This window comes from Cervus elaphus, chromosome 23 (assembly GCF_910594005.1).
Source record: "Cervus elaphus chromosome 23, mCerEla1.1, whole genome shotgun sequence".
Taxonomy (NCBI): domain Eukaryota; kingdom Metazoa; phylum Chordata; class Mammalia; order Artiodactyla; family Cervidae; genus Cervus; species Cervus elaphus.
The window spans coordinates 52,199,570-52,211,966 of NC_057837.1; the positions used below are offsets into that span (position 1 = coordinate 52,199,570).

General features: G+C 45.1%; 1 protein-coding gene across 3 annotated transcripts; it reads left to right on the plus strand.

Annotated features, from left to right (window-relative positions):
• The first annotated feature begins 26 nt into the window (after positions 1 to 26).
• PCED1A (PC-esterase domain containing 1A) lies at positions 27 to 5,381 on the plus strand. 3 transcript variants are annotated; one of them, XM_043883889.1, is made up of 8 exons: positions 27 to 401; positions 783 to 840; positions 1,527 to 1,606; positions 1,716 to 1,954; positions 2,055 to 2,205; positions 2,323 to 2,569; positions 4,383 to 4,652; positions 4,999 to 5,381. In XM_043883889.1, exons 1-8 carry the CDS (start codon positions 201 to 203, stop codon positions 5,244 to 5,246), a joined length of 1,494 nt encoding a protein of 497 aa, XP_043739824.1. In that variant the 5' UTR covers positions 27 to 200; the 3' UTR covers positions 5,247 to 5,381. The 3 variants fall into 3 exon arrangements, with proteins under 3 accessions (XP_043739824.1, XP_043739823.1, XP_043739822.1); XM_043883888.1 differs by having other exon boundaries at positions 30 to 401; positions 696 to 840; XM_043883887.1 differs by having other exon boundaries at positions 198 to 401; positions 675 to 840.
• The last annotated feature ends 7,016 nt before the right edge of the window (positions 5,382 to 12,397 follow it).

Below are 12,397 nucleotides of genomic sequence, written 5' to 3' on the forward strand. Positions count from 1 at the left end.
TCGCTGTGCCCCCGCCCACACGGGGGCGGGCTCGGCCCTGACTCCTGCTCCCTACGGCGGCCACCCGCGCTGCCTTCTTGTCCCCTCGGACGTTGGGGGGTCGGGCAGGGCAGGACATGAGTGACCGGAAGTGCGAGTTGTGAGCGTTGTCGCCCGGGGCGGGGAGGCCCGAGGCGTCGTCGGGCCTCCGCGACTCACGCATGGAGAGAGCTGGGCGACGGGCTGCGCACCGACCACTAACCGGGACGCACAAGCTCTGCGAGGCAGGAGCAGTGCTGAAGCGACCAGCTCTTCGGGCACGGGAACATAAGGTTAGGCCCGAAGCCCGCTGCAGGCGACGCGCTCACGCGTGTGCGGGCCTGCCCCAGTCGCTGGTGAACGACTCGGAGCCCCGGGACTCGGTAATTGGCGCGAGTGAGCGCGCGCATGCGCGGGGCGGCGACCGGCACGTGGCGGGGGCAGGGCTGCACCGCGTGGGAAGCGGCAGGGTATCCCGGAGGTTCGCGGGCCTTGGCTCCCTCTGCCAAGTGTAACAGAGGCTGGCGCCACCACGGACCCCACTCTGCTGCCGCCACCTGGTACCTGTATCCCTGAGCAGCTTGAAAGGGGCCAGCGCAGGTCTCCTTTATTCCAAAGTGGGCCCTGGAGCTAGTTGAGTCCCCTCCCTTATGCAGCTCAGTGGCCTTTCCCTGCAGCCCGTCGTTGTTGGGGGCAGCATGGTCTTCTGTCTGGAGAACGAGGAGCCGTGCCGCCCGCAGCGAAGCAACATGGTCCATTTCCAGGCCTCGGAAGTCCAGCAGCTGCTACACAACAAGTTCGTGGTCATCTTGGGGGACTCAAGTGAGTGCCCTTCTAGAATCACACTTGCTGGTCCCGCACCTGCTGTCTGTTTTCTGCATCTGGAGACGTTTTGTCTCCATATCAAACCTCTTTCCTGATCCCCAGTCGGTTCCAGTGAAATGAAAGTCACTCAGTCGTGTCCGACTCTTTGCGACCCCATGGACTATACAGTCCATGGAATTCCCCAGGCCAGGGTACTGGAGTGGGTAGCCTTTCCCTTATCCAGGGAATCTTCCCAACCCAGGGATCGAACCCAGGTCTCCGTCATTGCGGACAGATTCTTTACCAGCTGAGCTACAAGGGAAGCCAGTCGGTTCCAGTGCAGAAGGTTTATTTCCCCAATGCCTTCCACAGGTATCCTGACAGATGTAGCCTGTCAGGCTTTTCACCCACACCTTGCTCAGCATTTTTCTTCCTGACAGACCCCCACAGTGTCCGCATGGAAGCAGTGTATTGTGTTGTTTGTTTCTTGGGTGACTTGGCCAGCTTACGTCTGCCAGGTCTCTATGTACACCTGGAAGGAACAAAGTCAGTGCCAGGACTTTTTAACTTCACCTTTTCTCATACCTCTAAGTCAGTACTCCACAAAGGTGGTGTTGGGCCACCTCAGCAAGAGGCCTGGATTTGGGAGGAGCTGGGGGTGGGGTAAGGCCTCCCTCAGCCTCAGGATCTCTGTCTCCCTTCAGTCCAGCGGGCTGTGTATAAAGACCTGGTGCTTCTCCTCCAGAAAGACTCACTGCTCACAGCTGCCCAGCTGAAAGCTAAGGTGAGGGAAGCTTGGTGGCCATGCCAGTGATGGGCGGGCACAGACTCTGGCCTGGTAGGGGCCTCCTCCCTGGCTTGGGTCTGACCAGCTGGGTGGGGGGGGTGGGCAGGGGGAGCTGAGCTTTGAACAGGACCAGCTGGTCGCTGGGGGTCAGCTGGGCGAGCTGCACAACGGGACACAGTACCGGGAGGTCCGCCAGTTCTGCTCGGGTTCTGGCCACCACCTTGTACGCTTCTACTTCCTCACCCGCGTTTACTCCGAGTACCTCGAGGAAGTCCTGGAGGAGCTGACATATGGGCCTGCCCCGGACCTGGTGATCATCAACTCCTGCCTCTGGGATCTCTCCAGGTTGGGGCGGGGGGAGAGGGAAATACTGATTGGGGGTGGAGGTATGGCTCAGAGGCCACCCACCCCTGTGTTCTTGCCCACCCTTTGTGCTCCTCAACAGGTATGGCCGCTGCTCGATGGAGAGCTACCGAGAGAACCTGGAGCGAGTGTTTGTGCGCATGGACCAGGTGTTGCCAGATTCCTGCCTTCTGGTGTGGAACATGGCGATGCCCCTAGGAGAGCGTGTCACTGGGGGGTTCCTCCTGCCTGAGGCAAGTGACTGGAGTGCCTCGGGATAGAAGATGGGGCAGCTGATTGGTAGATAGAGGACCCTCCCTCCTGATTCTGCATCATTCAGTGGCTCTTAGATGCTGCATTTTCTCACTCAGCTCCAGCCCCTGGCAGGCTCTCTGCGGCGGGATGTGGTTGAAGGGAACTTCTACAGTGCTACTCTGGCTGGGGACCACTGCTTCGATGTCTTGGACCTCCACTTTCACTTTCGGCATGCAGTACGGCACCGTCACCGGGATGGTGTCCACTGGGACCAGCATGCCCACCGTCACCTCTCACATTTGCTTCTGACCCATGTGGCCGATGCCTGGGGTGTGGAGCTGCCCAAGCGTGACTATCCCCATGGTGAGCCCTGTCACAAGTGGGGAGGGTAGTGATGCAAAGAGGGCCCTCAGAGCATAGGTCTCATAAACAGCAGGACAGAGATCCTCAAGGGGAGTAGAGCCCCTTGAAGGACCATTGTGAATCCTGAGTGTGCTTTCCTTCCCCTGGTCTAGCCCTGTAGTCTCCTCTGTGTACACAAATGTGTATTGAGTACATAAGGCAATATGTCAAAAAACCCGTATGCTACAGATAAACAGGAAAAGAATGGGAGTGCTTTTAGATAGGAGTGGATGTGGGGCATGGAAAAGCAGAAGCAGAGGAAAGACAATTCAGGCAGAGTGGTAGAAGCAACAAAGCCCCTTGGAAGGGACTGTTAAACCCTCAGTTCCTGCCTGCTTTTAAAGGGGACATCATGGGTGATTGTTCCATGTCTGCTTCTCACCTGGATCGTGTCCTGCAAGGGTAAAGTGCCTGCCTCAATTGTTGATAATACATCCCTTTCAGCCCCAGTATCTAGCACAATTGCTGTGTATATGGTACCTGCAGGATGGTGTTTATTGAATTGGAGACGTGAGTCATGTTAGAAGGATGTAGTGGCACTAGAGGATGTGAGGACAGAGAGGCCAAGAATGTCACTTTTAGCCTGGAGTTGGAGTATCAGGAAAGTGAATTAGGACTTTGATCATATAATGGTCCAATTTCTTCGATTTTTTAGGTGAGAACTAAATCTCATCTTCCTTGGTGGCTCAGATGGTAAAGAATCTGCCTGCAGTGCAGGAGACGTGGGTTCAATCCCTGTATTGGGAAGATCCCCTGGAGCAGGGCATGGCAACCCACGCCAGTATTCTTGCCTGGAGAATCCCTATGGACAGAGGAACTTAGTGGGCTACAGTGCATAGGGTTTCAAAGAGTCAGACACGACTGAGCAACTAGCACACAAATCTCATCTAAATCAGTTGGGAGAACTGATCCCTATCAGAGGAAGGGGTGCTCTAAAGGTTGTAAGGCTAGTTTGTTGTGTGTCAGGTCTTCTGAACCCAGTTTGGAGCCCCAGAAATAGCAACATCAAAAGGAAGAGTTAGGTGGAAGGATGAGTTGATGAGTTTGATGAGGGCAGATCTCTTTGAAGTACTATGGAAATGTTGAGTAAATAGAGTCAGTGGTGCCCAGCAGGGAGATGGCCACTAAGGGCATGAATGTGAACAGTGACAGAAAGAGCAAAACAATGGCCGTGTTTGGGAGTTGGAAGAGAAGAGAGACTGATGGAGGAAACAAAAGGAGATAAGGATAGAGGCACTTTCAGGGAGGGGAGAGGCTTTTGGCCATGTCATGTGATGGTTAGGAAGTGAGGAAGTGGTTACATTTTTGTAGGAAAAGTATTGAAGGAGTGGAGTAGGGTTAAAAGAGGCAGTGAACAGTTGAGAAGGGGATGGTGCCTGGGCAAAAATACTCTTTGTGGGAGGAAGTGTGAAAGGAACCCAAACCTGCTGGGAAAAGGAAGTGATAGGATCTTTGTTTTTAACAGAGACTTACTAAACTTAGTTATTGGTCTTTGAGGAAGAGCTAGGAGAGGACAGATAGACAAGCTGGGCAATAGAGGGAGAAGACTGGAAGGGATCATGAACAAAGACAGAGCCACTGACTATTGAGACACAGGGAAGAAGGAGCATAGCTTGGGCTTGGCCTGAAAAGAGAGGGGATGAGGAAACCTGAGTATGAAGTAGAGGATGCTGTGTTCTCCACGAGGAGGAAGTAAAGGTTTGGAAGTGTAGGCTGCCAGAGTTCAGGGTGACCTGGCTCCCAGCCCTACCTAAAACAACCATCCTGTTTCTAGACCCATGGATTAAAGACTGGCCAGAGCCGGATCATCTCTTCCAGGGGAGCCAGGGGCAGCCCTCAGACTTCGGCGAGCAGCCGGCCTTGCCCCCACCCTCTCCCTTACCTCCTCCCATGCCTTTTCCCTACCCTCTTCCTCACCCTTCCCTACCTCCTCTGTTTCCACCTCTGCCCCAGGAACCCCCTTTTTTCCCAGGCCAGCCCTTCCCACCCTGTGAATTCTTCAATTTTAATCCAATGGAAGACTTCTCGATACCACCCCACTTAGGTATGTGTCCCCACAACTTCCCAGCACGCCTTTTCTAGCCCCTCCTTGAACCTCCCTCAACCTAGTCTCCTGTGTCCAGATGGGCTGAGAGACATCAGGGACCCCTTGTGTCCCCCTGGGATTGGGTTCTGTCACAGCTGAGCCTGGAACAGCATCTGTAGACTCATGAATTAGCTCATTGATTGTCAGTTTCCTGACTTGGCAGTACGGGAAGTGGTATTGCCATTTTGTAGATGGGGGAATTGAAGGCCAGAGCAACTCACCCTGAAGAACCAGAACTGCCTGAGGCAGAGTTGCACTCACCGTGGCCAGAAGCCCGCTCTGATGATGGCTGGTTCTTTCGTAGGATGTGGCCCCGGAGTGAACTGTGTGCCTGGCCCCCTGCCTCCTCCAGTCCCCAGCCCTGTCCCCCATGGTCAGCACCGGGGCTTGGCCGTCCACCGGGGGATGGCACGCTGTGTTCACAACAGCCCGTACCATGTGCCGAGGATGGGGGCGCCCTGCAGGCAGCGTCCAAGACACTCAGACAGACTGATCCACACATACAAACTGGATAGCCGGCCTCATGCCCATTCGGGTACATGGCCGGGGTAGACTGGTTCTTGTGTTTGGGCTGTGTATGCCAGTGGCCCTGCAGTGCCTGTTTGCCACGCCAGGTGTTGGTGTGGCACCTGCTATGCCTGACGTTGTTGTCCATTGCTGTCACCAATAAAGGCATGGAAAAACAGAGTGACATCTTTTTGTGAAAGGGAGGGAGTCTCAACCGTGATCTTAAGAGTTGGGAGCCTACCTCTGGGTTCTCTTCCAGCCTCGGACCTTTCAATCCACACTGTTTAGAAATCATTGAATGCATCTTTCCTACTGTCTCACACACTCAATTGTATTCCTGCCAGAACACACGTGTACTTAACAGAGACCCTGGAGGGGTTACCTATTGTCAGCAATTCCTTGCGATTGGGAAATGTCAAAGGCTGAGTTGTAATTGAAACTGTCAATATTTTATATGGAGTTTGGAATCTGGCTAGTTCTCACCTGTACTAGTCTCACCCATTCATATGTATGTTCATTGTTCACCTACTCCTAGAGATATACCAACCTTGCCTTGCACAATTTCTTGGCTCATGGTAGACACTCAGAAGTGCTTGGAACTAAGCAAGAAGCTCCCAAGCTGAAGTGGGAGACTGACTAGAAAACCATTACTTAGTAGATACAATATGCAGTGGTAGCAAAGTGAACACAAACCTGTTTGGTGGGTGGGCAGTAGAAGAGGAGCAGAGAGAGAATTCCAAGATTGGGAGTAGGGAGTAGGGAGCTGTGCCAAACTTACTAAGAAAATTAAAAGAATTCAGGGACTTCCCTGATGGTAGCGACTAAGACTCCATGCTGCCAATGCAGGCAGAGGCCTGGGTTCAGTTTGTGGTCAGGGAACTAGATACTTCATGCTGCAACTAAAGATCCTGCATCCCACATGCAACTCAGACCTGACACAGCCATATTAATTAATTTTTTAAAAGTACGGCATCTCAGCTTTGACAGTTGATCTTGACCCTGGGTTGGGTGTAGTATGAGGTGGGGGCTAAAGCATGGCAGTACATTGATAAGTGATATGAAGCAGGAAAATACGGAATCACGCAGACTCACTAAATAATCCTTAAGTAGAATAGGCTGGAGAAGAGGATGCAGAATTACTGCGTTACATTTCCTTACTTTTTATTGAAGTTTTACTTTGTCAAAGGATGTAACATCTTACACAAATGGAAATAGCAGACCAAAGAAGTGTTGATCCTTGATGGGTAACTACTAAGTGCAAATGAAAGGAATCTACTAAATTAACACACACTGGTGCTGGGGAAACTGGTACAGACAACATGAGTTAATAAAACCCTTTAGAGAGTAATGTCATCAGGGCTACTGAGACTTAATGAGAGTGCTTAAAATGAGCTTTGTTTTCTTTGATGTAGACAGAAAGTGGATGGGAACATACAAAAGTGAAACAAAGCCTCTTGTTAGGAAGATAGATTTTAGATAATTTTTATTGCAAAAACTTTTTTTTGTCTTGTTTTCATCAGTTTGGCGAATCCTTTGTTTAGTCATTTATTCCTTGGCACAAAACCCTTTTCTTTACACCTCTGAAACTGGGGCTTCTCGGTGTTGCTGTGGAAAATTGTACACCTCAACTGGTTTAGGGAAGAAAATAATATGAGTTACCCAGCTTCACAGAGCCCTCTCTGTTGCTTGCCATCCTGCTCTCTAAGAAAACCTTGTGTGCGTGCTAAGTCATTCCAGTTGTGTCCAATTCTTTTCGAGAACTGTAGCCTGCCAGGCGCCTCTGTCTAGGCTTCTCCACTCCCTTCCAGCCCCATCCCAAGTCTGGCACGCACACTGTGAGCACTTGGAGACTGTCCCTGTCAAGCTACCTCTATGTCTTAGGTTTTCACCCCATCTTGCTCTGTGGCTCCCATTGCTGCACAGTGAGGTTTTTTTTTTTTTTTTTTCACAGTGAGGTTTTATAACCTTGTCCTCAGCATCCCAATGTAGATTGAAATCTATTGTAAGGATAAAATGGGGATAAATTATTTTCAGTTTGTTGTCATGTAAGCACATAGTACACTTGACTCCTCTATTAACCAATTTTTTATTAAGTTGTGACTGGGAAACAAGAAACTTCAAAAATAGCTGCATACAAGTCATTACATGAATTTAAATTGTTTCCTGGATTTTGTTTTGAGACTGTAAAAACAAAAGCTTATATTTCTCCAGTATGTAGGCACATAGTATGTAGGCTAGTCAAGCATGACAGAACTCAAACTTCACTGACAAATCGTTTAAGAAGAAAAGTGTACATAGACCTCCTCTCATTCATGGAATCTTGGTTTTTAAAAGTGAACCCAATATTCTTTGCTTTGCCATAACAAGATATTCCTGAAAGGGTTAAAAGATGTGCCAGCACAGCATGTGACACAAGCCTTTTATTTTGCAAGGGAGAAAAGAATAAGAAATTTGGAGGATTGTTTCTTTCAAAAAACTTTAACCCAAGGACTTCCCTGGTGGTCCAGTGATTAGAACTCTGCCTTCCAATGCAGGGGACCCTGGTTTGATCCCTAGTCAGGGAACTAAGATCCCACATACCTCTCAGTGTGGTCAAAAACCAAAAACAACAAAACCCCAACAACAACTTTAACCCAATTAGAGGTCTCCTAACAAAAGCAGATAACTTGTTTTCTGTCACATTCTCCAGTTAATTGCAAGCACTGTGTGTTGAGTTCATTTTAGTGTTTAAGTACATCTACCATATACATTGGTGAAAGATAAACTCTTTCTGATTGCAGGGAAATGGATCTAAACTTTTTTAAACTGCTTCATTGAAGTATGACAGACAATAAACTGCACATATTTCAAATGCACAATATGATAATTTTGACATGTATACAACATGAAACTGTCATCACAATCAAACTTACCCTTTATATAATCATTCCCTGAAGCCCTTCCTCACAACCTCCTACATCTTCACATTCGCATCCATAGGCAGTTTGTACTAACTGATCTGCTTTCTGTTACTATGGATTAATTTGTATTTCCTAGAGTCATAATAATTAATTATTAATAAATGGAGTCATTCAGTAGATACTTTTTCATCTGGCTACTTTCACTCAGCCCAATGAATGGAATTAATTCATCCATATTGTGTGCATCAGTAGTTCATTCCTTTTTATAGCTGAGTAGCATTCCATTATATGCGATATCTATGTTTATCCATTTTCCTGTTGAGGGACACGAGTTATTTTCAGTTTTTGACTCTACAAATAAAGCCGCTATGAACATTTCTGTATGAATCTTTGTATAGACATATGCTTTCATTTCTCTTGGGGAAATATCTAGGAATAAAATGTCTGGATCATATGGAAGATGTATGTTTAACTTTTTAAGAAACTACCAAATGATTTTCCAGAGTGGTTGTCCCATTTTACATTCGCACTGACAGTGTATGAGGGTTGAAGTTCTTCCACATCCTTGATGACACTTGGTATCAGTTATCTTTTTAATATTAGCCATTCTAATAGGGGGAAGGTATGGTTTTAATTTGCATTTACATAATGACTAACAATATTGAACATTTTCCTGTGCTTATTTGCAATCTATATGTCTTTTTTGGTAAAATTTCTGTTTAAATTGTTTGTTCTTCATCACCATGCCCCCTTTTAAAAACATTACTGGGCTTTGAGAGTTCTTTACTTTGGATCCAAGTCTGTTATCAGATATATATTTTCTAAATACTTTCTCCCAGAGTGTGGCTTGTCTTTTGAAGAACAGAACATTGTAATTTTAGTCAAGGACAGCTTATTCAATTTTTCTTTTATGGATTATATTTTCGGTGTCATATCTAAGAAATCTCTACCTAACCCAATGTCACAGCTATTTTCCTCTGCTTGCTTCTAGAAAGTTTATAGTTTTAGGTTTTACATTTAAGTCTATGATATGTTTTGAATTAATTTGTGTACATGGTATAAGGTATGAATTGAAATTCATTTTTTTGCATATGAATATCTAATAGTTCCAGCCCATTTGTTGAAGACTGATCTTTCTCCGCTAAATTCTGTTAACATTGTTGTAAAAAATCATGTGTGTATTACATGTAGATCTATATCTGGATTTTCTGTTTCATTTATCTATTAATATTTGTTTAACTTAATACCAGTACCAACTCCCTTGATTTCTATAGCTTTATGATAAGTCTTGGAATCAGGTAGTGTTAGTCTTCCAAATTTGTTTTTCTTTATCAAAGTTATTCTGACTATTCTAAGACCTTTACATTTCCAAATGAGTTTTAAAATCAGCTTATTAATTTCTACACAAATTCTGAGATTTTGCGATTGTATCAAACACATAGATCAATTTGGGAACACTTGAGATCTTACTAATATTGAGTCATCCAACCCAATGAGCAAGATATATCTCTCCATTTATTTAGGTCTTCTTTAATTATTCTCAGCAATATGTTATTGTTATCCGTGTATAGATCTGCCATATCTTTTGTCAGATACTCCCAAGACCCTCGTTATTTTATTGTAAAAGATTTTAAAGTATCGTTTTCTGATCATTCACTGCTAGTACAGAAAACTACCACTGATTTTGTATTTTGACCTTGTATCATAACTACGATCATGTACACATTACTTTGCGAAATTCGGTTATTCTGGTAGCTTTTTGATAGATTCCATAGGATTCTCTACTTAGACAATTTTGTTGTCTGTGAATAAAGACACTTCTTGCTTTCCAATCTGTATGCTTTATATTTATATTTCTTGCCTTATTGTCCTGGCTAGGACATCCAGTACAATGTTAAATAGAAATGGTGAGAACAGACATACTTGTCTTGTTCCTGATCTCAGAGGGAAAATATTGTTTTTCACCATTAAGTGTGAGACTAACTGTAGGTTTATCATAGATGCCCTCTGTAAAATTGAGAAGGTTTCCTTCTACTGCCAATTTGCTGAGAGGTTTTGTTTTTATTTTAAATCAGGAATGGATATTGTATTTTGCCAAATGCCTTTTTTATGACTATGGAAATAATCATGTATGCTTTTCAGTTTGATAATATGGTGAAGTCCACTGATTATATTTGAATGTTAAACAAATCAGTGCATTCTTGGCTTTAAAAAGGAAAGAGAAGGACTTCCCTAGCAGTCCAGTGGTTAAGGCTCCAAGCTTCCATGCAGGAGGCATAGATTCCATCCCCAGCTGGGGAACTAAGATCCTGTATGCTGTGCCACTAAAAAAAAAAAGAGAGAGAGAGAGAGATTGTACAGTCTGAAGGTGATAGAGTAAAGATGCTATTTCCTTCTCTCAGAAATCACCCAAGCAAAAATGAAAACAAGAAAAAGAAATGTAAACACCATATGAATTAGCTGGATAGGCTGAAAAAAAGCAGTGGAACCACTGCATGGTACAACTTACTTTGGAAATTATTGGGCAGCATTTACTAAAGTTGAACATTTACATTTTCTGTGATTTGACAATTTCACTTCAAGAGATCTGTACATCAGATCTACCAAAAAACTTGCACAAGAATATTCATAGAATGTTTTTTCATAGTATCCAAAACTTGGAAACAAGCCAAATGTCCATCAGCAAGAGTGAATAAATAGTTTTCCCATACAATGAGATTGATATAAAGGAAAACAAAATACTGATAGATGCAAGGATATGGGTAGATCTCACAGATGCAATCCTGAAAGAAGTCAGACACTAGAGTACATTTTGTATGATTTTATTCTGCACAATTTCAACAATAGGCTGCATAGATTCTGCATAGGTTTCAACAATCTATACTGATAGAAATCAGAATCATGATTACCTTTTGAAGGAGATACTGATTGGGAAAGGGCATGATGGAACTTTCTGGAACAATGGGAAAGTTCTATCTGGGTGGTAGTTACCTGGGCACACACACAAACCAACAAATATGTAAAAGTTTATTGAACCATACCCTCAATACTTGTACACTTATTTGCATGTAAAATGTATGAATTATATGTAAGTTAAAAGGGAGCTAGGGTAGTTCACTGGTGGCTGGTGGACTAGTGGTTAGGATTCTGGGCTTTCACTGCTGTGGCCTGGGTTCAATCCCTGGTCAGGAGATCCCGAAAATAATGCAGTGCAGCCAAACAAACAAGAAAAACAGGATGTGCTTCTTTCCAGTAGTGGTTTAACATTAAAAGACACCTAAAAATTTAATTCACCACATAAACAGAATAAAGCAGAATAAACAGTCCTTGTCAGTTTAGTTCAGTCACTCAGTCATGTCTGACTCTTTGCGACCCCATGGATTGCAGCATGCCAGGCTTCTCTGTCCATCACCAACTCCTGGAGCTTGCTCAAACATGTCCATCGAGTTGGTGATGCCATCCAACCATCTCATCCTCTGTCTTCCCTTCTCCTTCCACCTTCAGTCTTTCCCAGCATCAGGGTCTTTTCCAATGAGTCAGTTCTTCACATCAGGTGGCCAAAATATTGGAGTTTCAGCTTTAGCATCAGTCCTTCCAATGAATATTCAGGACTGATTTCCTTTAGGATGGATTGGTTGGATCTCCTTGCAGTCCGAGGGACTCTCAAGAGTTTTCTCCAACAACACAGTTCAAAAGCATCAATACTTCGCCACTCAACTTTCTTTATAGTCCAACTTTCACATCCATACATGACTACTGGAAAAATCATAGCTTTGACTAGACCTTTGTTGGCAAAGTAATATCTCTGTTTTTTGTATGTTGTCTAAGTTGGTCATAGCTTTTCTTCCAAGGAGCAAGCGTCTTTTAATTTTATGGCTGCAGTGACCATCTGCAGTGATTTGGAGCCCAAAAAAAAAAAAAAAAAGTCTGTCAGTGTTTCCCCATCTATTTGCCATGAAGTATGGGACCGGATGCCATGATCTTCATTTTCTGAATGTTGAATTTTAAGCCAGCTTTTTCACTCTCTCACCTTCATCAAGAGGCTCTTTAGTTCTTCTTCACTTTCTCCCATAAGGGTGGTGTCATCTGCATATCTGAGGTTATTGATATTTCTCCCTGCAATCTTGAGTCCAGCTTGTGCCTGGCATTTTGCATGATGTACTCTGCATATAAGTTAAATAAGCAGGGTGACAATATACAGCCTTGACATACTCCTTTCCCTATTTGGAACCAGTCTGTTGTTCCACCTCTGGTTCTAACTGTTGCTTCTTGACCTGCATACAGATTTCTCAGGAG

What these genes read in the sequence shown, in the direction of transcription:
- PCED1A (XM_043883887.1), top strand. Translation starts at nt 201, where the DNA reads ATGGAGAGAGCTGGGCGACGGGCTGCGCACCGACCACTAACCGGGACG. An exon ending in CTGCCCAGCTGAAAGCTAAG is followed by an intron (nt 1,607 to 1,715) that starts GTGAGGGAAGCT and finishes GGGGGTGGGCAG; the next exon opens with GGGGAGCTGAGCTTTGAACA. An exon ending in GGGGGTTCCTCCTGCCTGAG is followed by an intron (nt 2,206 to 2,322) that starts GCAAGTGACTGG and finishes TTTCTCACTCAG; the next exon opens with CTCCAGCCCCTGGCAGGCTC.